Source organism: Poeciliopsis prolifica, unplaced genomic scaffold, assembly GCF_027474105.1.
Source record: "Poeciliopsis prolifica strain line A6 unplaced genomic scaffold, Auburn_PproV2 SCAFFOLD096, whole genome shotgun sequence".
Classification (NCBI taxonomy): Eukaryota; Metazoa; Chordata; class Actinopteri; order Cyprinodontiformes; family Poeciliidae; genus Poeciliopsis; species Poeciliopsis prolifica.
This window is the reverse complement of record NW_026562471.1, coordinates 392,429-415,367: the sequence shown is the minus strand read 5'-3', so window position 1 is coordinate 415,367 and position 22,939 is coordinate 392,429. Positions and strand designations below refer to the sequence as shown.

Genomic DNA, 22,939 nt, shown 5'->3' with positions numbered 1-22,939 from the left:
GGAGCGACCGTTAACAGATGTGCTCTGTGAAACTAGTTGGCTGCAGGCTGCTCAGTCTGGCTAATTCACAGGGGGAAGAAGGGTCAGACATCTGGATGTAGGCCGTAGAAATCAGGCGAATCCTTTCTAGAAACCAGCTTAAACAGAGTTTACTTCAATTCTGGATAGGGTAAATCCCTGCAGATTTAGGAAACTCAATTTACCCGTTAGATGGAGAGATGGTAGCACATCTCCCCTCTCAGAAGAGGAAGTAGTGACTGAGAGAGGGGGAGGGGAGGTAGTGGCAACGACATAAGCCATTTTTCTAAAGTCACAGAAAAACATTACACAACATGTCATATCACATGACACTTCTATTTTGGGAAAAATTACACACAGAGAATACATTCAAACAATATTTCATTGTACACATATGTATATACATAATTTAGACAAATGATTTCATCCTACATCTTTTGTGATGTCATTCCCAAGAGCAATAATAGACAAAAATTCAATGCATCACATTCAATGCATCAATGTGATGCATTGAATTATGCAGAAACATAAATAAACCATATAACAGCCAGTGTATAATCACTGGCTGTGATTATACACCTGGCCAGTAGGTGGTTTCATGAGCACATGAAGCTTCAAGAAATGAATCCTTTCTCGAACCATTTGGCTCAAGTGGTTCAATGCCTCACGAGGCTTCATCTCACCATCACTACTGGTCTGCACTATTTCTCTGCCTCAAGACTCCTCTTTAAACCTGCCGCTAAGGGCCATTAAGATCCAAGATAAACTTGCATCTTGGAACAATGCAGACACATAAATAAACCATATCTTTATATAAAACTGTTCATAAAAAACAGCCATCTGCTGCAAGCCATTTGATAAAACATACCTGCATTTCACATAATGGGCATCGAGGTAAGGTCAGAGGTCAGTCTCCGGCACAAAATAAGCTCCTGCAAGGAGGAGCCATAATATTATCTCGTGGGAAATTTACACCACAGTTTTTCACGAACAAAAACAATATAATAACAGAGTAGCGACTCCTAAATTAAACATATTTCAATATATGCAAAAACGAAAACCATAAACATATTTTATAAAATGCATAAATACTATTTTTTATTCTACATAGCAGAGACACGTTACCTCGACAATGATTCTCATGGCTCTGATGATTACCCATAATACCTCGCTCTTTCTAAGGTGAATGCAATATAACGCTTTACCACCAGATGGTGCGTTTTAGCAGGATTTAACCTGAACTGTTAACTATGTTACCCTTGGAAGAACGGGACGGCTCCGAACTTTGTAAGGAGTCACCTCGGTTCTGCTCAACTTTTAAACATACAGGAACTTTGTTTTGACATCTTTGTTCTTATCTTCTTTTAGTTTAAATTTAACCGACGTGTTATAGTTGTTAAAAGAAAAGTACAAAAATTCTGTATAACTGTACAATGCCATGTTTTAAAATATCCCAAGTAACAATAAAATATTTCTAAAGAAAAAAACAAAACCAAAGTAATATTACTAACAAGCTTCTGTCACAGTGCCAAAGGAGGTGAGAACTCAATCTGCAACAGAAAATGTTGTTCATATGCAGAGTGTACATAGGTACTGAATCTAGTAATGTGACTTTATTTTTGTTTCAGTTTGTCCATTTAACTAATTGCACTGAAAGTTTTTTACCTATAAATACATGAAGACAGTGATTCCAGAGAAGTACGCAAGGCAGCGGCAGAGCTTGTTTTATCATTGTTCCACAAGATGGCAGTAGCGGATACAAAGCGCAGCTAAACGGAGAAGAAGAAGGAGCAAAGCTTGGTGGAGCTTCCTCAGAGGAACAAATCTGACCCTGAAATTTGGTAGAAATGTTTGGAAATTTTAGAGAAAGACTTCACCTGGTCCAACAGGACTTCTCAACCAGGTTCGTCGCTTTTTCTTTTATTTGATCATGGACCACAACACGATGTTTTGTGTACCCTAGCTAATGTAGAAACAGCTGCAGTAACTTGAAGTAGCAGATGTGCTATCGTCCCGTGCTTGTGCACTGTCAACATTAAACTGAAGGAAATGTTAGATAGTTGGATTTCTTTTTGGTGACCTAATCTGCTGGACTCCCGTGTTTTGATCGTAGTCTGTAATTATTGGTCTCAGCTGATGATCATGTGACGCGTAAGGGCATGAAATGACGTCACCCCTAACCCTGTACGAGTCTAGTGGCTGAAACCCCGGTGCATCATGGTACATTTTTACTTTCATTCCCGTGGTCCAGGGGTTTATTCCCATGCGATGTAATAAAACTGAGTCTTTGTCATACTCTTTTTAGGGCTCAGAAAGTTTTTTTGTATCTCGTTTTCACAAAACATTTTAGTTTGTAGCTGAAGGTTGGAGCTGTGTGGCGTCGGGACATTTTGCATTTAGAAAGTTTACAGGGGACCTTTTGTTGCTGAAAACTGTTGTCAGTTATTTTCTTCACCTGCTCATTAAACATGCAATAATTTAGTGAAACAAAGTAGAAAGTACAGATTAACATTGGTTTGTAAGAGGGTATTTCAGAGTGTAACTTTTTGGATGGATTGTTTTTTTGTTGATTGGTCTAGAAAATGTTTTTCTCAGTGACAAAAACCCTCTCTGAATTTGCCCAAATTAAACACATCAAGCACAGTTTAATCCTAGTTTTGCAGAATACTCCATGACCCTATATTTCTGGTCTGCCTCTCACTCTGTTTCAGTTTCAAGACCCTGGGAGACATGTCCAAAGAGACCAAAATCAAGAAGAAATCCAGGTGACATGTAATCTATGTGTTTGTGTGTATACCACAAACACCCTATATTGTATACACATAATATTACTGGTCCAGTTTTGTGAGCTTCATAAATTGTCCCCTCAACTTGTATTAATGTCCCTCATTGAAATATTTAATAATAAAATATTTTTTTGCAGTTGCACAATCTCATAAAGAAGAAAACAGAACAATCCTCCCTTTAGTTTCAGTTTATTTGTTGGGAAAAATAATTGCATATTAAGAAGTTACTTTACTGATGAGTGTCAGAGGGCCCAGTGGCACCGGTTCATGGCACCCTCACTTCTGTCAGACTGCAGTAGGGCAGCTGTGGCTACTATCCAGGTAGCCCCCATCAGCATGTGGGTGAATGTGTGAATGACTGTAGTGTGAAACACTTTGGAGTCCTCTGGACTTGATAAAACACTGTACAAGTACAAAGCCATTTTACTTAAAGTGGACATGTCATGCTTTATTTTCACATGTAAATCATTCAGTTATGGTCTGCAAAGTAGAACTGCAATGGTTTGGTCTGAATTCCTCGTTCTAGCTCCACAGACCTGTTACCCCTGTTCTGAAGTGTGTTTTGGAGCAACTTTTGTTGCATTTTATTTTTCATGCCCCGAGCCCTCCAGGTCTCAGAGCATTCCTCTACACCCTGCTCATACATATGCTGATGATTATCTACTGGCAGAGAAACTATTTATTTTAAAGTTTATTAAAAATGTTAACAGAAGACTTGTCCATCCAACTTTACATGTTGGAACCAGAGTCTGACACAGAGCAGGAGAATGAAGAACCACACATTCAAATAAATGCATCTCAAAGGTATTACTGTAATTACAGTCTCTCCATCCATTCTAACTACCTGTATTGTAGAGCATAGTTTAGCCATACTGCCCATGCATACTGGATATCTTTTAAAATATTAATGCTACTACAAAATAAATGAAGTAAACAAAGCTTCACATAATTAAGGAGTTCACTAACTCAAGCATCAAGAACATCACTGAACTGGATCCTGTGCTCCCCGAGACAAAATTGGTAAAAACAAAACCAAGTAATTATATCCAGAACATGCAGTACAGTATCAAACCAATGGCCAGGATGTCATTATTAACACACAAAATTAATGTCTAAAATAATCTTTGTTGTCATTTTAGCATTATTTGGAGCTTTGCTGTGTCCCTGCTTTTAGTAGAGTGGAGGAACTGACCCTCAATCAGACTAAGTCAGAAAATCACTGGTGAAACTGGCAGAGGTTGCTGAAGCACTCATCCTTAAGTGCTCCAAAACTGACTTAAGCCAACACTTCAAACAGACCTGATGCTGCGGGGCGATTCTTGTGCATTAATACTGCATAAAACCCAACATTTTCACTTGACTACTTGTAACTTCAGGATAACTGAACTTGGACTACAAAATTGCTGTGAAGAAAAAAAGTGTCAAATTCACAAAACTGATTCATCTTGACCTTGTTTAGCAGTTCGACAGCAAATGCAATGACATCATTGACAAGAAAAACATTGTAGCAAATAGAGAAAATCTAACAGACCTAAAAATGTACCCCAAAGAGAATATAGATATCTGTACAGCACTGGGAGAGAATAAATGTATATTTTTTACACTCATAGAAATTCAAAGAATGTCTATGATGCATTTCAGGGCTGAAGAAGGAGATCTCATATGTTAACTGTTAAAAAGAAAATTCCCTAGAATACATAAATGGAACTGGTGGCGCAGGGGTCAACACGCCCCATGTTTGGAGGCCTTAGTCCTCGACGTGGGCGTCGCGGGTTCGACTCCTGGTCCCGGCAACCTTTGCCCCATGTCTCCCTCCCTCACCCTTCGACCTCCTTCCTGTATGCCTACTGTCAAAAATACGAGCCACTGGCGCTGCAAAAACTCTTCAGAGAAAAAAAATAAATGTAACTTCACTTTCCTCTGAATTTGTGTAAGTATAGCAATGTCTCCAGAAACTTTTTAAGTAGTGACTCATAACTGCAAACTTCCAAGAGGTATGACTATGATTTGCAACACCATTTCTACCAGCCAGCCTTGTGTGATGGATGCAGCACCTAGTTGCTACCTGGACTCTTGTCACTAAACTTCTTTCTCACTAAAACATTGTCAATCTTTCTTTCAGGTTGGAAGAAGGTTTTCCATTTTTAGGTGCTGGACTTAACATTTTGAACAGGTCAGTAGAGATTCTGCAATTCCCTGGTTGTCCCTCTGCTCTGCATCATGTGTTCACTGGGCTGTTTATTTTGCACTGATTGTCTCGGTGAAAGCGTTTTGACCCATGGGGACCTTGATTTGGTTGGTCCCTGTAAAGCACACCTAGAATGTTTGGATGGAAAGAAACAGTTCTTGTCTTTCTTTAGGTTTGAGAAGAGTTGGTTTCTGCTCCATAAGAGAACCAAAGCCTGTACCCAGGCAGCAGAGGTACGGACTATTTAGTTTTTTTGTTGTTTTTTTAGGTGTGTCCTTGCTTCAGTCCAGCTGATTTTAATTGATGGCTGATTAACAGCTGTTTGCTGAATCAGAAGTATTAAAGCAGGAACATTCCAAAACATGCAGAGCAGCATGCCTTGAGGACCAGGACTGGGAAACACTGATTTAATCAAGGCTTTCAAGTTCAGCGTTTTAGTTTCAAAAGTCTGTAGGAAGTGCGACACTAATTAAATCTTTCTCTGATATTACTCCTGACACAAACCTCAGACATCTCCGACAATATAAGTAAACAACGGATGTTATAAATGGTGATGAGCATTTGTCTGCTGCCTGAGCTTAAGTTGTGGTAAAATCTGATGTTTGGACTGGCCATGTTAATAATGCCATCCAGGACGGCAGGGACAGCACTGCCCGTGATATCTCACACCTATGGAGATCTTTGCACAATTATGTTGTTCCTCAAAGTGGCTCCAGAGAGTTAACTATTTGTTTTAACCCATTCAAACACCTGTCTGCTAATTTGCCTTGTAGGAGCTGATTGCCATGAGCCCCAGAGTGTTTAACACCTGTAATTGGACAGGGATGGATTGGTTCCGGTGGCTATGACCCAGTTTAACACACAGATCCAAGAGCAACACCATAGCGAGTCTCAATCGGCCAGTCATCATGGGCCAGAAGACTTTGGTGATCTCTGAAAACTGATTCCCCCCCAATTCTCTCATTTTCAACATCTTTCATCAATGCCAATGCATCCATCACGCAGCATTAGAACTGTACAGGAATTATGTTGAATGTTTCATATCCTGACATAATTTATCTGTTAGTCGGTGCTATGGTGGTCAGGATGTGCTGTGGTGGTGCAGGGGTTAAGCACTACCCACATATGGAGACATTAGTCCTCAATGCGACCGTCTGGATGTCACAGGTTCGATTCCTGGCCTGGCGACCTATGCCGCACGTCTTCTTCTCTCATTACCCACTTTCCTGTCAATTATCACATAAAGGCCACAAAACCTTAAAAAAACAAAAAACTTTTGCATTATGACCAGAAATGAAAGCCCTGATCTTTAATCTTTCTTTATTTTTTAGTCTGTGGATGGTGACATAGTGATGCTGTCAGCACACTGGGAGAGGAGAAAAGCTGCTCTGACACACCTACAGGAACAACTGCAAACCCTACCAGATTTCATCACCGAACTTGATGCCATTACTGCCAACATAGGTGTGTATGTGTTCCAGATTTGCTCTATTAATCACTCACTCTTGTCTGAATTATGATAGAGTAAACTGTGAATGTGGGAGTTCAGGAAAGCAGAATTTTTAGACATGACAATCCAGTTGCTTCTGTCTTTTATTGACAGATATTAACTGAGTGTGATTGTTGTGGGGTCATATGACCTGATAGGACAAACTTGCAAACAGTGACACAGAGTGAGAATTGTTCAGAGATGAAAGTTGAAAGTGGCATAAAAGACTGAAGAGATTCTCATGTCACTAGCATGGCATGTTGGAAACATGAACAACGGCTGAACAACAACAAAAAAAACCTCAACCAATGCAAGGAAAGCAGTAAGACTCTCTGGTAGTGTCGGTATTTGAATAAATTATTCAAGTAGGAGTGCCAATAAAATGTTAGTGAGAGCTAGAGCTTCTCTAACCTACCCGTCCACTGCTCTACCCACTTTTCCATGCTGTGTTTGTCTTTTTGCTGCTTTTTGGACACCCTACAAGTCTACAAATTATGGTCTGGCTGGTCTGGTCTGGTCTGGTCTGATCTTGCTGGTCTGGCTGGTCTTGCTGGTCTGGTCTTGCTGGTCTGGCTGGTCTGGTCTTGCTGGTCTGGTCTTGCTGGTCTGGCTGGTCTTGCTGGTCTGTCTGGTCTTGCTGGTCTTGGCTGGTCTGGTCTGGCTGGTCTTGCTGGTCTGGCTGGTCTTGCTGGTCTGGTCTGGCTGGTCTGGCTGGTCTGGTCTTGCTGGTCTTGCTGGTCTGGCTGGTCTGGTCTGGCTGGTCTTGCTGGTCTGGCTGGTCTGGTCTGGCTGGTCTTGCTGGTCTGGCTGGTCTGGTCTGGCTGGTCTTGCTGGTCTGGCTGGTCTGGTCTGGCTGGTCTTGCTGGTCTGGCTGGTCTTGCTGGTCTGGTCTGGCTGGTCTGGCTGGTCTGGTCTGGCTGGTCTTGCTGGTCTGGCTGGTCTGGTCTGGCTGGTCTTGCTGGTCTGGCTGGTCTGGTCTGGCTGGTCTTGCTGGTCTGGCTGGTCTGGTCTGGCTGGTCTGGTCTGGCTGGTCTTGCTGGTCTGGCTGGTCTGGTCTGGCTGGTCTGGCTCTCAGATCTCCTGGATGATATGTAAACACGAGGCTCTTTCCCATCTCCTATCTCCTTCCCCATCCTACAGATACACACTTCCTGATCTCACCGTTTCACTCTAACATACAGAGCGGTGCATTCAGTAGCGGCAGCCCCAGGCATCCCATCTCCACTGTTTTTGTCTGGTTATTGTCTTCACTGGATGGATTTATACAAAATGATTTTTGTTGTGCTTCAGTACATTAACAATAAAGCATTTATTCATTCATTCATTAACTTTTAAGATGAGTTACGCCTAACCTGAGGAACTGTTGCCTATCAAGTACACACTTTCTCTAAGGGCAAAGACCTCATACTGCTGCCTGCTGAAGAGGAGATACAATCTGTCTTTTGATTTCATATGGCACAATACGAGTTCTGTCTCATGAGAAATACCTTGAGGAAATTCTTTGACTATTTGATTAAAATTAAGTCAATTTCTAAAACAGTTGAGAATATAACAGGTGTGCATATTCCACAAATGTGTTTTTATAGTTTTATTTTGAATGTGTTTTAGCTCAACTAGAAGGTGAATTTGCAGAGATGGAGAGCAGACTGCTGCATCTGGAAACTCTGTGTTGTCAGTGTGAGCAACAGACTGTAAAGAATCATCATAAGAATCAACTTGAAGAATATAAAAAGAAGAAAAGGTAGGCAATTTTAATATTTCTATTGTCAGTCATTCATCTTTTGTTCATTTTCTTTTATCAGAAAATAAGCAAAGATACATACACTATATTACCATGGTATTCATCCAGTTAGCAGACAGATGGACCTGAGTGCCATCCTGTACTTCAGCCCCAAAGCTTATAATATCTGTTGATGCTTTGTAACTTTGATAGCTTTAATTCTTCTGGGAAGTTTTTGTTCAAAGTTTAAAAGTGTGTTTATGGGATTTTTTTTTTTTTAGCATTTTTCCAGAAGTACACTTGTGAGGTCAGATCCTGATGGTGGATGATAGTCTCCACTCTAATCTAATTAATTATATAGGTTTTGTGTTGAGGTCAGAACTCTTTAGGGACCTTCATGTAGTCATTTTGACACAGGAGAAGTTCAATTTGTCCAAAATGTCTCTGTATGCTCATGCTTTAAGAATTCCTCACAGAAGCACCACAGGGCTGAAGGACAGACGCACACCATCAGTGTGTCCAAATTCAGGGACTGCATCACTTTTGCAGTCTTTGAAGGACCCATTCTACATACACTGGATCTTTCAAAGGCAGCAAATATATGGAGAAATTTTTCAGCCATAATCTAGTTCTGCTTTCAGTCTGAACGCAGAATTTCATGTCTTTTGTTCTCAAAACTTTTAATACTTTTGTTCACAGTTCCATTTTGAAAGCAGGATTTCATGTTTCTCAAAAACTTGTAACACTTGTACTCAAAACTTCTCTTCACGCTCAGACTTAGGCTGCATTCACACTGCAGCCTGACGGGACCCAATTCCGATTTTAAATTTTTTTTATTTTTGACAAAATGTGACCCGTTTCTGATCTTTTTATGACAGTCTGAATAAAACAGGTTGGATTCTTTTCGAATGCGATCCAGGCCACTTGGGTATCAGATAGGTAATGAAAGCAGATGAAAAACAGACTGACATTGCTTGAGTTTTAATAGAAACTGTCTGTTTTGGTGCAGGAAGGAAGCAGATTTCCTGGAAGGTAAGCAGCAGAACACATCCGTTCTCTTTTTGTGTAGAAATTAAAACCTGAAATGAAACATTGTTCCACCCAAAAATATTGTATTAAGAGCTTTTTTAATTGTTATTATTGCTGACAATATAAACACACAATGTAGGTAATTATTTATTTTCAGCTTAATTTATTATTAATCGTACAATTATTAATACATTATTATTCATTTATTATGACATCCAGGCTTACGTCATGTTTTCAACACAGTTAGCTGCAGTGAATTCGGGGCAAATAATCAGGTTAAAAAAGTTTGTTTCAATGGAAAGAATAAATTTTCAACTTTGGCAACCATAGAATCAATCTACTGTGGGATGGGAGCGTTACTCAAAAAGTTTAAGCGATATTGAAAGGGGGTTTGCATGATGGTGAATGAGCAACAAAGTTAACAATCCTTACCTGGATGGCTCCCTCTTGATGATCTCACTTCACTGCATCAACTTGAGCTTTGATTCATCAGTAGTTGATAGAAACACACAGACTCACTCTGGGTGGCCTTCAATAGTCTGTTGACCTGCCTTTGTTTGAAGCATCAGTCTGCTGTCTCAGGCTGACCTTTATAAAGGTGGCATGGAGTGGTTTCAGTTTTCTTGGAAAAGCTTGCATATTTAATAAGTGTTTTCTTTTGTAGCTGAATTGAAGTGTGAGCATGCTCAGAGAGTGGCAGAAATGGAGCTGGTTATGCAGCAGAAGCTGCGAGAGCGACAGAAGGTCTACGAGGAAGCCTTCAACCAAGACGTGGAGAATTATCTGTCCACTGGATGCCTACAGGGCAAAGGTGACTTAGACATTTATTTTAAGCACCACTGAGGACACGATCAATCTGAATAATTGGATAAACATAAACTACCAGGTTTCAACTTGCTATACAAGTAAAACTGAATGGACAGTTTTGGTGTACCAGAATTGCTGATGTGTGTTGGCAGAGTCTGCAGGGGTCGATGTGGCTGTTCTGGATCAGATGACATTGATTAACTTAGCAGACCTGGAGGCCCTGGATGATTTTCTTAATTCCACTGGTGAAGATTCCAGTTGTGAATCCTCTCTGACATCAGGTTTGTTTAGATTTGAGGATTTAAAGGAATTTCTGTCTCTATATACCAACCTCCTACAACATCAGATGTAACTGGCTAGAGTTAGAGCTGAGACACAGCAAAAACTATGAATGATGCAAGTTAACCTTCCTTACCTTCTTTCAATAGGTCCAGACCTCAATTCTTCCTCTCTGGAGTCCTTGAATCAAGCTCCTCACGTAAACAGCAGTCAGTCAGACCAGGCTGCAGGGGGGCAGCAGGAGGAGCCACTGGTTCAGTCAGATGAGGAGGATGTCCAAGCAGACATGTCCCTGGCTGCTGTGCAGGATGTTGGCACTGAGTGGGACTCTGATGAGAGCGATGGAGCAGATCCACTAATGGAAAAACCTCAGAATTAAAGAGTTGCAGCTCAGTAATCAGTAAAATAATTTTGTTCCCGTAAACCCAGGCATTCAACTCCAGTCTTCAACAGCTACAGTCCCTCATGTTTCTGTGTCCCTGCTCTAACGCAGCTGATTCAGATAACTGGGTTAGCTCCTTTGGGAAGGACTGATTAAAATGTTAAAGGAATATTAAAACCTGTATAATAATCTACTAATTTGAGAACAGAGAGACTTGAAAGATTTTACAGCTGTTAAAGAAATGCTATGGAGTGAATTCCAGACAGTTAAAATTGATTGACTTTGGACTCCTGCAGGCCAGGAGACTAATATCTCTATACTGGAGAAAAATGGACGTACCTTCAAATCACATGTGGGTGAAGGAGATGACATCGTGTGGCTCTGGAGCGACTCACTTGCATTGTCAGAGGAAAAGGAGCGAAATTTGAAGAAACATGGTCACTATTGATCGAGTTTCTGAAACACTACAAAGGACATTAAGAGAACTATGCAGAGATTGCTGAGTTTTTGTTTTTTTTTTAATCATTATCAGTGTTTGTTTGCTTTGAGGACTAAATTACTTAATAAGAATCTATTGAGTGTATCACCATTACTTGTTTTTTTTGGTCTTATTCTGTTATAAAAATTCAATAAATTTGGATCATTTAAAAAAAAAAGCTATGGTGTGGACCTTCACAGTGATTCACCTCATTGTGTACAGTTAAACTTGAAGAGTTAGTCTTTTCTAAAGTGGATTTTGTTCCAGTCAGCTGAGCAGAGTCTGCCAGATCAGCCCTCTGCAGCTGCACCAAGAAAGAGAAACTTTTGGGTTCAACTGCAAGTTGAGAATCAACTGTTAGTTTGATAAAAAAAAAAAAAAAAACTTTAACAAAAGTTGCTTTGCTAACTGTATGGCAAGACAACATGTTGCTTCACTCATTTCCTAATTAGACATTCCTTTATGTCGTGTCAAACTCCAGTCCTCAGGGGTCGCTATCCTGCAGTTTTTCAATCTGCCACAGGTACAAAACACTGGAATAAAATGCTTTAATTACCTCCTCTTTTGTATATTTTATTTGTATAGCACAAGGGTTTTCAAAGTATGAAATAGTGAGCCCCCCTTCAAGGAGCACAATGCCTGCTGCGCCCCCCCAATAATCAACCCACACACAAACAAATGCCACTACAAAACACCTAATGGCTTAGAACCATCTCATCTTTTAAAATGACACTTTATCTGAATAAAAATTTAACACATGAACATTTTGAAACATTTTCTCCCATTTTAATTATTTTATCAGGGCCTTTGGATGGTAAATATGCCCTTTTTTCAGATTTCTAATGATAAGAACAACCCCAAACTCATTTTTCAACCGTTTTCTCAAACAAACGTTACATCTGAGATTCTGAGTTTAATGTTTGATACCAACAGTGTTTTCACATCTTAACAAAAACATTTTGATCAGATGTTTGGAACACATCTGTAAATGTTGCACATTTCCTTAAAATTAAAAAATAAATCAAAAACCTAAACAGTTACAAAACTGTGGAGCTCGTTTTGTGGCTCATCTAAACAATTTAAACAAACAATTTATCTTGAGCTAAAAGAGCGTGCTGTATGGAAGTATGTAGTGGCATACAAAGGAAAAAACATTTAGCACGCTATGCGCATCCTTTCTTTTTCTAACACGGTCCTGAATCATGTGTAAGTCATTTTATTTATGATTTTAACTAAATTGGCAACATTACTGTTCAGCTCACTTTAGTTTTAGTGGGAACAATGTGCTTTTGATGCGCAAATCCGGTTAATGCGGAGTTGCACTGTGGAGCGGTATAACCGCAGATCATCTTCAACCAGCACCTTGACCGGGATTTATTTCTAATCATTGCGAGAGCAGAAAACCCACATTCGCAGAGATAGGTTGAAGTGAAGGGGTTGAGCACGTGTACTAAAAATGTCCGTTTTTTTCTCTCACACCAGTAGACAGCAAGCAGATAGCTTCTTCTTCGGTTTATTTTTTCCCTCGCACCGCGCTTCCCCTAAAGTGCTCTGGCGCCCCCCAGGGGAGGCGCGCCTCACACTTTGAAAACCGCCGGTATAGCACATTTCAATAACAAGGCATTTCCTTGTGTAGATCAGATCTCCAGAGCCTTGCTGATGACCTAATTATTCTACTCAGATGGTGCAGCAGAGGCACATCTAAAAGTTGCCCTTGAGGACTGGAGACCCAGGACACCCTGGAAGGACGATGTTTCCCAGGTGGCTTGAGAACACCTGGGAAACATCCTGCACCGCAGTCCCCAGTCCGACCGGGACCGCGGACTGCACTGCATTTCACAATTCCTCTGCATTTCTTGGTTTTTCCTGAAGAACAGCACTTTTTATGTCAGCCCACAAGTTTTCCAGGGAATTAAGGTCCAGAGATTGGACAGGCCACTCCATTACTTTAGTTCACTTTTTCTGGAACCATAATTTTCCTACTTGCTGGTGCGTTTGGTGTTGTCTTGTTGAAACATCCATTTCAAGGGTATGTCCTCTTCAGCATACAGCCACAACTTCGAGTATTTTCAAACCGATCCATGATCGTAATCTTGCTTAGCAGTTCCACAGCAAATGAACAGACTGAAAAGTAAACCAAAGAGAACAAGATATCTCTGTAGCACCAGGAGGGTATACATTTTTTTTAACACTCCTAGACACTCAGAGTGCACCAAAAAACATCCCTGAAGGAGAAACCAGGATACCGCTTTTGATTTCTATCTTGGTTATTTTTAACAAACTAATCTTCATAACAAAAATGCATTTGGGATTTGGCCCCAAACACTCATGTCTAACTACATTTATACCTCTCAAATCCAAAACTATTTCTCACTGCAGCTTATAGTTTTAAGCCAGAATTATGTAGTCTGGATAAAGAACTGTTTGGAATTACAGTTTTTCCAAACAGAACTGTAATAGCAAACAGTTCGTCTTTGACTCATAAAGAGTCAACTTTCTTTATGAATACAAAGCATTTAAATAAACACTGTAATAAATCAGTCAAACTCTGCAACGGACCGATCAGCTTGAAATTTAATCAACATTTTGTCCAGTCATACAATGAGTAAAGGTTTTATTTCTCTAGTTTTACTCTGTTGGGTCCAGTTCCAAGAAAGTTTTCATGACAGGCTACTACAGGTTTTACCTTCTAATGTCATATCTCTCAGTTGAGGAATTTCACTAACTGAGTTATGGGCTCCAGAGAGAAGAAACATTAATGGAATCCTCAGATTGCTTTAATGCAATATTCCTACGTCTAGATAAGACTGACTGGCAATAAGTTTCTCTCAAACCAAGTATTCTGCAAAGTTAAATATTTATCCTAAAATGACAACCTAACTTTTCCTTTTGTGTAGAAGTTTTTTTTGTCAACAAGATACCTAAAAACTCTGTGGCAATGACAGGACTGGTGAACAAGTCTGTGACTAATTCTGTACAACCAGAGTTGTTTTTTGCACAAGAAAAGCCAAATGTTGCACAACCCATTCTGGCACCACCTCAGCCCAGCCTTTGTCAATCAAAGGACTGCTGTTAGAGTCCTGAAAGGAAGTGGTGACTGTTACCATGGCAGAATGCTTGGGGTTGAGATCATGAGTTTGCTCTGATTTAATGGAAAGAGAAGCAAAACTAGGAAGTGTTGTTCTGGTGCCAGAATCTTTCAGCTTTCCTTTAGCCGGTAGTAGAGTCTGAGGAAGAGTTTGGTCAGTAGTAATGTCCGACTCCCCATCATTACAAATCAGGTGCCTGAGCAAACGTGGATGAGTGTGTCCTGTCGGTAACCTTTTAACCTGTCGATCAGCATCTCCATTTAATCCATTACTGCTTACGGTTTCTCGGACTGGTGTGTGGCGAGTTGTGCTCAGAACACATTTGACCCATTTTGACCACAAGACTGAATCCACCTCAGGTATAACCTTCTCTGACAAATTAACAGAACTATTTCTGACATTAGCAAAGCTCAAGTCCTCAATACCAACAGCACTAGATATTGCACCATGTCCCTCATTATAATTAGGTTTTTCCTTGTGGGAGGCACTATAAGCAGCCAGACAACTAGATCTGTTACTATGTGGACAACGAGTAGTGTCGGTATCTTCAGAAGTAGAACTATTACCAGAAGAACTTTGAGTGCTTGGATTATACTCTATGCCAAAACTACTATTTCCTTGTGTACCTGAAGCATCTGGGCTTTTATAGACAATGGCTAAACTAGACATAGAATTTCTCAAATTTAACCCCTCCTGCCCAACCTGAGCAGTTTCATTGTGTGATCTAGCTTCATCTGACATGTGTGTTAGAAGCATTGTCAGCTCACTGTCTTCATTTTTCAGGTTCCTGGCGTTTTCCTCAGTCTGCTCCTCTTCAGCCTTTTTCTGCTCCAGGATCACCATCCGTCTCCATTCTTTTCTGCCAGCAACAGACTCTTTATCTTTAAAACCATTTCTGTCCTGTGGAAAAGTCTGACTATCCTCCACATTGTCTTTATTGATCGCTTTTTGATGCAAATACTCTCTTTCCTGGGCTTCAGAAGATCTCTGTCTTGCTGTATTCTTCAACTTTTGATCAATGAGCCAGCCTGAACTTCTGACATGGTTCTTCACAGCTGCGAGAAAGAGGACAACCAAATAAGGTCAAAAATATAGGCTCATGGGTCTCATTCAATAAGTGGCTGAGAAATGATGCTAACCCTAGCCCTATATCATAATTTGCAAACTTACACACGTCTGTGTTGGTGCACACAGAATCACAGCAGGAACACACTGTGGGGGAAGTCAACATTTCTTCCCACCTACATGTCAAACAGAAAATTCTGATCATTAGTACATTTGTTAAGTATATTTTACTCAGTGGAATATGGTGACAAAATACTTTTTTCTGAATTTCATTGTGGAAACAATGAACAGGCAACATGTCTGCTGCCATGTTGCAGCAGAGAGATGAATTAACAGGTCATATCACAATAAAAATGTTCTGCTTGGAAACATTACAGTCAGAGGTTCACATGAATTTTTCAATACAACTGACAAAATTAAAACAGCAACATGACTCCTAGACAGTTTACGCCAATGGTGAATGGCTTGTACATGTATAGTGATTTATCCCAACATCCTTCAGTTTACATTCGGTCCTGGTAGCTTGCTTGGAAATCAAGGTTGTTGTGCACCGGTGCCCTCCGACCAGCAGGCAAGGTGGGTGAAGTGCCCAAGCAGACAACAGAGGTTACTGTTACTACCACTGTCACCACTATTGTGTCACCAATTTCCAAACACTAAGACATTATGAAGCCTCAGCTCACATTCAAATCTGTAGACTCTTTACACCAACCAGCATTATCCAAACTTTCTAATTGCAGCTTTTTCTCTGTGAATCTCTCCAGGCTGAATTGATGGTGAAAGGCACAGCTTCAACAAATTATAAATAGTTGGTTCAATATTTTTTCTGTCTAGCTTTAGTGTTCAAGAGCAGGCTCAAGTCCAAGAAAATCAAAGCGCCCCCAAGTACTGAACTTCTGATGTTCAGTATAATACCATGCCATATATTAGATCAATAGACATACTAAAGCAATGTTTAACTATTAGCAAAATTGTCACCGTCAGTATATTAAAATATTTTTTAGATCAAATGTAATCTTCTTCAGAGTCACTAACCTGCCAGTAGCCTTGTTGAAGTTACAGGACTTTGCGATGCTTGAAGTGCTCAGACCGACTGACATTGTACAGTGGAGGTACTGCACCTGCAGACAATGTGGTGGAAACCATGAACCAACTCAGGGATTCTCCAAGATGGCTGCTGACAATGCTGATAGATTCTGTGAAAACATCTGCATGTTCCAGATGAGAACCAAAGTCTATGGTACTCATTCAAAGCTTTGCAAGTTTAAAAGTATGTCCTTCTGAAATGCAAGTTTTAAAGTTTCCAACCAATGATTTCAGAAGGTGTTTCATCAGACTATTTTTAATAGGAACACGTCTGTGTGTACTTGGTGACATTTTCTCCTGCTCCTTTCATTTCCTCAGAGAACAGACCTGGAGCAGCCAAAAAATTAAACAGATTGTGAACCTTACTTGTGAGACTCCTCTAAACAAAAAGGCATCCACTGAGAACTTCACCACACTGCCACCTCCTGACAGGAACTGAGAACTGCTGCCCTCCCTCCTGCTGTCTGTCATGCAACTGCAACAATAAACTAAAATCAGGAAATAGCCTAGCAAATGGTTCTTGTGTGTATGTCGACTGGTTCGTACCCGTAATTGGTGATGATATCCACTCTAGGCAAGATGCTTGGATCTTCAGAACTTGTAGCCTGACAGGAATCAACATAAAGCCTCTCTCCAGCCAACAGAGTTCCCACCTCAGCCAAAAAATAAACTTGCTCTCCTAAATAGAAGGTATGACCTGGGGACAGGGGCTCCCACTGGGCTGATAAAACAGAAGACAATTTTCAATTTACAAGTACTTTAGATCATTTGACAGACATATTTCAGTTTAACATATTAAATTAGAATTTTTGCACAGACATGTGAATCTGAAAGTTTAGACATCTATTCACCAAAAGAAAGCATGCAGAAGCAGTTATTCAATTTAGATGTAATCATACACATACCGACCAGCAAAAGGGAACAAAATGATATTCACAAAGAGCTGGCAGAGCCAGACTGGACCACAGGCCCAATACTGGAACCAATGGAAGAGTTTTAGCCCATTCCCATTATCCCACAGGGAGTAAAGATATTTTCTCCTATAGGTGCTTCTCTTTTTTGTCAGAGAGATACACTTTTTGGAGACAGACTTTAAACATACATTTTTGTAATTAACTAAATCTGCAATTTACTTTAAATTCCTTTCAAAATGATCTCAGAAATCAAAAAACTGAAAGTAAAATTCTGAAGATAAAAGAAACTCACCATCACAGACAGTAAGGCTGAAAGTTAGTTTACTCTTGATACTCCTCAGAAAAGTTGTGTGTTGGACTTGTGGTCTATAACCAACTTTGTAAGAGTAATGAAACCTGAAGCACAAGAAAATTCATATGATGTCACAAGGCCAAATGGGAAACAATAAGTAATAAAAAGCTGCTTATTCTCCAACAGTCTCTTTAACACATAATATGATCTGCACCATGTCCTTGCTTATAACTGGATATTTATGAATGCTACAGTGTTTTGGCTCTTTGTACAAATAAAACTGAGTAGAATTAAGATAATTGTCCTTCACTGAACCGATCATCATTAATCATCAACTACTTTGTGGTCTAGAAAAGTGTTTTTTTCAACTTCTGTATCCTTAATGTAGCTTTTTAATAGTTCAACAAAAATTGTGGGGATCAATAATTACCTGTTATAATAGCAGTGGATGGGAAGATTAATTGGAAAAACTCTGATGACGTAGCCTTGTGAGGGAGGAATGTAGTTCAACAGATAAGAATACACCAGCTGACCACCAGCAACCTGGAAAGAAATAAAAAAAGGCCTTAAGATCTTTACACAACATGATTAGCTATCTGTCACACTCAACAGACTGCGTTCTCATTCCGAGTCAGGGAAAACCTCACAGACTGCGATCGGACCGAGACAGTGTTGAATATGCCCGATTTTAGATCTGGAATATTCAACACACCACTCACTACAGGACTTTGTAAGATTGTCGTAAAGGAAAAACCGGGGGGAGCAGAAACACCAACATTCATTATTATCTTACGCACCCCCAGGCCGCAGCAAAATTGCCAAGTTTTGACCGGTCCATGGTAATAAAAAGGTTGGTGACCGCTGCTTTAAAGCCATAAGGAAAACTGTGCTGTAAAATGTACTGTCCATTGGAACATCCTGTTAAATCAAGCTAGAGAGGAACATGAGAACCTTCTTCCAGAAAGTTTGAAGCTGCATTGCCACATACAATGGAAACTCTTATTTATGATACATCTGACATACACATCAGAAATATTTGAATTGAAATGAAGTTTTACAGCAGTGACATTCGTTACAAATAACCATTTGTATTGTAGTAATCTGGACCTTGTGATAATATTTTGTGTTTGTGCCAATAGACATGAGTTATTTCATTCATTCTCAGGGGCTTCTGTTTGTAGATCAGTTTTTCATGCTTGTAAATATAAGAATATTTTCTTCCAATGCTAAAAGAAAAATATAAAATTTGGAAAAAGGATCTACTCTGATGGTGAATGGTTTTATCCTCTGTTGTAGAAAGTGGAGGTTCAGCAGTAGATTTCAGTGAGGCAGTAACAAAACTTCTACTCTATAAGTACTTAAAGTGCTTTTGGGGCAGACTGTATTTGTTCACCAGTTGTTAACTTCAAAATTTCTTCAATATATTTTATTTAAGTCATGTTTTCAACCCTGTGGTTTGAATCTGTCATTACCCCAAATAGGTGAGAGACATGAGATCTTGGATGCCTCATCCCAGAATGATGCCTGATCCCAGAATGATGCCTGATCCCAGAATGATGCCTGATCCCAGAATGATGCCTGATCCCAGAATGATGCCTGATCCCAGAATGATGCCTGATCCCAGAATGATGCCTGATCCCAGAATGATGCCTGATCCCAGAATGATGCCTGATCCCAGAATGATGCCTGATCCCAGAATGATGCCTGATCCCAGAATGATGCCTGATCCCAGAATGATGCCTGATCCCAGAATGATGCCTGATCCCAGAATGATGCCTGATCCCAGAATGATGCCTGATCCCAGAATGATGCCTGATCCCAGAATGATGCCTGATCCCAGAATGATGCCAAACTGTGTTTTTGAGAAAAGGATTTTTGATGTTTTTTTAACTCGGTCAAAATTATGTTGTTTAAGATCTCTGGTGTTAAATAATTACTTTAACAAAATTACATTAAACCCATTTCATTATTGCGTGTGAACATATTGACAAACTTGAATTTAGTTAATATAGGGTTAGTTCACTGAATGAGTGTTTGCTTTGTCAGAGAAACAAAGTCTAATTAGTTCAACTAATTTCTCTTGTCAATCTGAAGTAGATGGATTAATCCGTTAATTTGATTTTAGAAAATATATGTCAGAATACTATGTTTTTTGCTTTCACTTGAAATACAATTATGTGAAACCTGTTGAAATAAAAAAAAGGGAAAAAACTTGTGTTAGGTCAGAGATGAATTTCTCTGAGTGTAGACAAGGACATGCAGGGTTTGGTAGAATCACTTTCTCTTTCACAAACTTGTCAGTTCCCAGTAAGATGAACGTTCTAACCTGAACTTGTGCGCCACACTCCAGCAGTCCGTACTGGAAGTACAAAAAGCGGGATGTCACTTCGCTCGGCGTGCACGAGCCTATCCGGAACAGGGATGGCACGCGCCAGGCCCGCAGCAGGAAGCGGTCCACGCGGACTGAAACGTTCTCTGAGCCGCACCAAGCCTCCACCGCGTGCGTCACCGCGTGCGCCACCTTGTCCGGGACGCTCTTATGTTGCCGCAGCGGGGGGACGAGCAGCCCGGCCAGCCCGGCGGGCAGACGCCCTCCGTACGGAGCGGGTCGGAACAGCTCCGGTGGAACCAGCGGCATCGATGCGTGCAGGAAAACTGGCAGGCGGTGGGAGGAAGGGATGGGGACGCTGTTCGACGCAGGCACCATCTCCTCTGACGACGCCGGATGCTGAACCGGGCCTCCTAGTGTGACATGAAGCAGCCTCCAGAGAAGCCAGAGAAAAGCCGACATGACCAGCCAACAGGAAGAGCAAAACTGGAGGAGAGTGGAACCCCCGCAGGAAACCCCGTGGATCTGATGTCACAGCTCACCTGCCAGCTTCATTATCACACCTGCTGCAGGCTGATTGGCTCTGCTCAACACATGCTGCTCTCACCTAACTGTTGGGAAGATTTGATGTTCAATCCGTTTGTTCCCTTTAAATGAATAAACTAGGACTAAGTCATTTATATTTGTAGGAGAGATAACCTGAATATTCATTTAGAACATCTATGCAAAAAGCTATTTCCTGAAAGCAGAAGTGGATGAAAAATACAAATCAGGCATTGTCTGAAAATAATCACAGAACCGAGATGTTGATTACAAACCACTAACAGGGTCGCCATGGTGACGTCCTGTCTAACATTAATGTAAAGTATTCAAAGAAAGTCATTAAAGAAACGCATCTTGAAGTTTGGGAAGAATCCCTAAAACACAAATACTTTCAGAGGCCAGTAGAGCAACAAAGAAGAAGACAAATAACTTAACAGATGAGAAACCAACAACTCCTCAAATTAATACGGAAGCTACAAGCAAATATCTGTTGATTCAGCTTTCAATACAAGTCTGAGAGAGAAGTGAAAAATGCAACCCATGATCAGCTCTTTCTTTCTGGTCCATGTTAAATCCCCTCTGAGGTCTGTTCCTCTCTGTAGACTGTGGATGCACATCAGCCACTGACCTCCACATCAGGGACTGACCTCCACATCAGGGACTGACCTCCACATCAGCCACTGACCTCCACATCAGCCACTGACCTCCACATCAGGGACTGACCTCCACATCAGCCACTGACCTCCACATCAGCCACTGACCTCCACATCAGTGACTGACCTCCACATCAGTGACTGACCTCCACATCAGTGACTGACCTCCCACATCAGTGACTGACCTCCACATCAAGTACTGACCTCCACATCAGTGACTGACCTTCCACATCAAGTACTGAACCTCCACATCAGTGACTGACCTCCACATCAAGTACTGACCTCACATCAGTGACTGACCTCCACATCAGCCCTGACCTCCACATCAGCCACTGACCTCCACATCAGCCACTGACCTCCACATCAGGGACTGACCTCCACATCAGTGACTGACCTCCAACATCAAGTACTGACCTCCACATCAGGGACGACCTCCACATCAGTGACTGACCTCCACATCATTGACTGACCTCCATCAGGGACTGACCTCCACATCAGTGACTGACCTCCACATCAGGGACTGACCTCCACATCAGTGACTGACCTCCACATCAAGTACTGACCTCCACATCAAGTACTGACCTCCACATCAGGGACTGACCTCACATCAGCCACTGACCTCCACATCAGTGATGACCTCCACACATCAGTGACTGACCTCCACATCAGCCTGACCTCCACATCAGTGACTGACCTCCACATCAGCCACTGACCTCCACATCAGTGACTGACCTCCACATCAGTGACTGACCTCCACATCAGCCACTGACCTCCACATCAGTACTGACCCTCCAATCAGGACTGACCTCCACCACAAGTACTGACCTCCACATCAGTGACTGACCTCCACATCAGTGACTGACCTCCACATCAGTGACTGACCTCCACATCAGCCACTGACCTCCACATCAAGTACTGACCTCCACATCAGGGACTGACCTCCACATCAAGTACTGACCTCCACATCAGTGACTGACCTCCACATCAGCCACTGACCTCCACATCAAGTACTGACCTCCACATCAGGGACTGACCTCCACATCAAGTACTGACCTCCACATCAGTGACTGACCTCCACATCAGTGACTGACCTCCACATCAGTGACTGACCTCCACATCAGCCACTGACCTCCACATCAAGTTACTGACCTCCACATCAGGGACTGACCTCCACATCAAGTACTGACCTCCACATCAGTGACTGACCTCCACATCAGTGACTGACCTCCACATCAGTGACTGACCTCCCATCAGCCACTGACCTCCACATCAAGTACTGACCTCCACATCAGCCACTGACCTCCACATCAGCCACTGACCTCCACATCAGTGACTGACCTCCACATCAGTGACTGACCTCCACATCAGTGACTGACCTCCACATCAAGTACTGACCTCCACATCAGCCACTGACCTCCACATCAGTGACTGACCTCCACATCAGTGACTGACCTCCACATCAAGTACTGACCTCCACATCAGGGACTGACCTCCACATTTGTCAGTACCAGATAGAATTTGTTTCCCATAATGAATTATGGGTAATGCACTTGCAGAAGTCAAAGATGTTACCCGAGTCCAGATTTTGCAGCAGCAGCAGTGAAGGTGTTTCCTGCCGTCTGCCCGTTCGTCTCGTGATGAGGTTCTATTTTGATTGATTTATGACGGTGATGTCTGACCGTTGTAACCGTACAAGGCTCTGTGACGTCATGCCGAGTTGAAAGCCCTGAAGGCGCATATTAATGACTGAAATGTGACCAAAGAGGCAACTTTTAAAGATACATTATTATGT

At 41.4% G+C, this 22,939-nt stretch overlaps 2 protein-coding genes across 3 annotated transcripts; one reads left to right on the top strand and one right to left on the bottom strand.

The window, feature by feature from the left end:
- Positions 1 to 1,771: 1,771 nt before the first annotated feature.
- LOC129353763 (dysbindin-A-like) lies at positions 1,772 to 11,370 on the top strand. 2 transcript variants are annotated; one of them, XM_055023154.1, is made up of 10 exons: positions 1,772 to 1,921; positions 2,730 to 2,783; positions 4,927 to 4,977; positions 5,165 to 5,225; positions 6,324 to 6,456; positions 8,090 to 8,222; positions 9,211 to 9,233; positions 9,895 to 10,041; positions 10,190 to 10,318; positions 10,466 to 11,370. In XM_055023154.1, the coding sequence occupies exons 1-10, from the start codon at positions 1,866 to 1,868 to the stop codon at positions 10,693 to 10,695; spliced, it is 1,017 nt and encodes a 338-aa protein (XP_054879129.1). In that variant the 5' UTR covers positions 1,772 to 1,865; the 3' UTR covers positions 10,696 to 11,370. The 2 variants fall into 2 exon arrangements, with proteins under 2 accessions (XP_054879129.1, XP_054879130.1); XM_055023155.1 differs by lacking the exons at positions 1,772 to 1,921; positions 2,730 to 2,783 and adding an exon at positions 5,766 to 6,159 and having other exon boundaries at positions 2,790 to 4,977.
- Positions 11,371 to 13,732: 2,362 nt separating this feature from the next.
- Positions 13,733 to 20,723, bottom strand: LOC129353764 (uncharacterized). The gene is made up of 8 exons (XM_055023156.1): positions 19,949 to 20,723; positions 18,053 to 18,165; positions 17,623 to 17,726; positions 16,963 to 17,137; positions 16,783 to 16,891; positions 16,366 to 16,451; positions 15,436 to 15,506; positions 13,733 to 15,320 (listed from the first exon to the last, which is right to left on the bottom strand). Exons 1-8 carry the CDS (start codon positions 20,411 to 20,413, stop codon positions 14,143 to 14,145), a joined length of 2,301 nt encoding a protein of 766 aa, XP_054879131.1. The 5' UTR covers positions 20,414 to 20,723; the 3' UTR covers positions 13,733 to 14,142.
- Between the last annotated feature and the right edge of the window lie 2,216 nt (positions 20,724 to 22,939).

Bases quoted from the DNA above. Each gene is read 5' to 3' on its own strand.
- LOC129353763 (XM_055023154.1), top strand. From the start codon at position 1,866: ATGTTTGGAAATTTTAGAGAAAGACTTCACCTGGTCCAACAGGACTTC. The intron at 1,922-2,729 runs GTTCGTCGCTTT...ACTCTGTTTCAG, and splicing joins CAACAGGACTTCTCAACCAG to TTTCAAGACCCTGGGAGACA. The intron at 9,234-9,894 runs GTAAGCAGCAGA...TTTCTTTTGTAG, and splicing joins GGAAGCAGATTTCCTGGAAG to CTGAATTGAAGTGTGAGCAT.
- LOC129353764 (XM_055023156.1), bottom strand. From the start codon at position 20,413: ATGTCGGCTTTTCTCTGGCTTCTCTGGAGGCTGCTTCATGTCACACTA. The intron at 17,138-17,622 runs GTGAGTTTCTTT...CTGTTTTATCAG, and splicing joins CAGCCTTACTGTCTGTGATG to CCCAGTGGGAGCCCCTGTCC. The intron at 16,452-16,782 runs GTAAGGTTCACA...CATTGTCTGCAG, and splicing joins TGTTTAGAGGAGTCTCACAA to GTGCAGTACCTCCACTGTAC.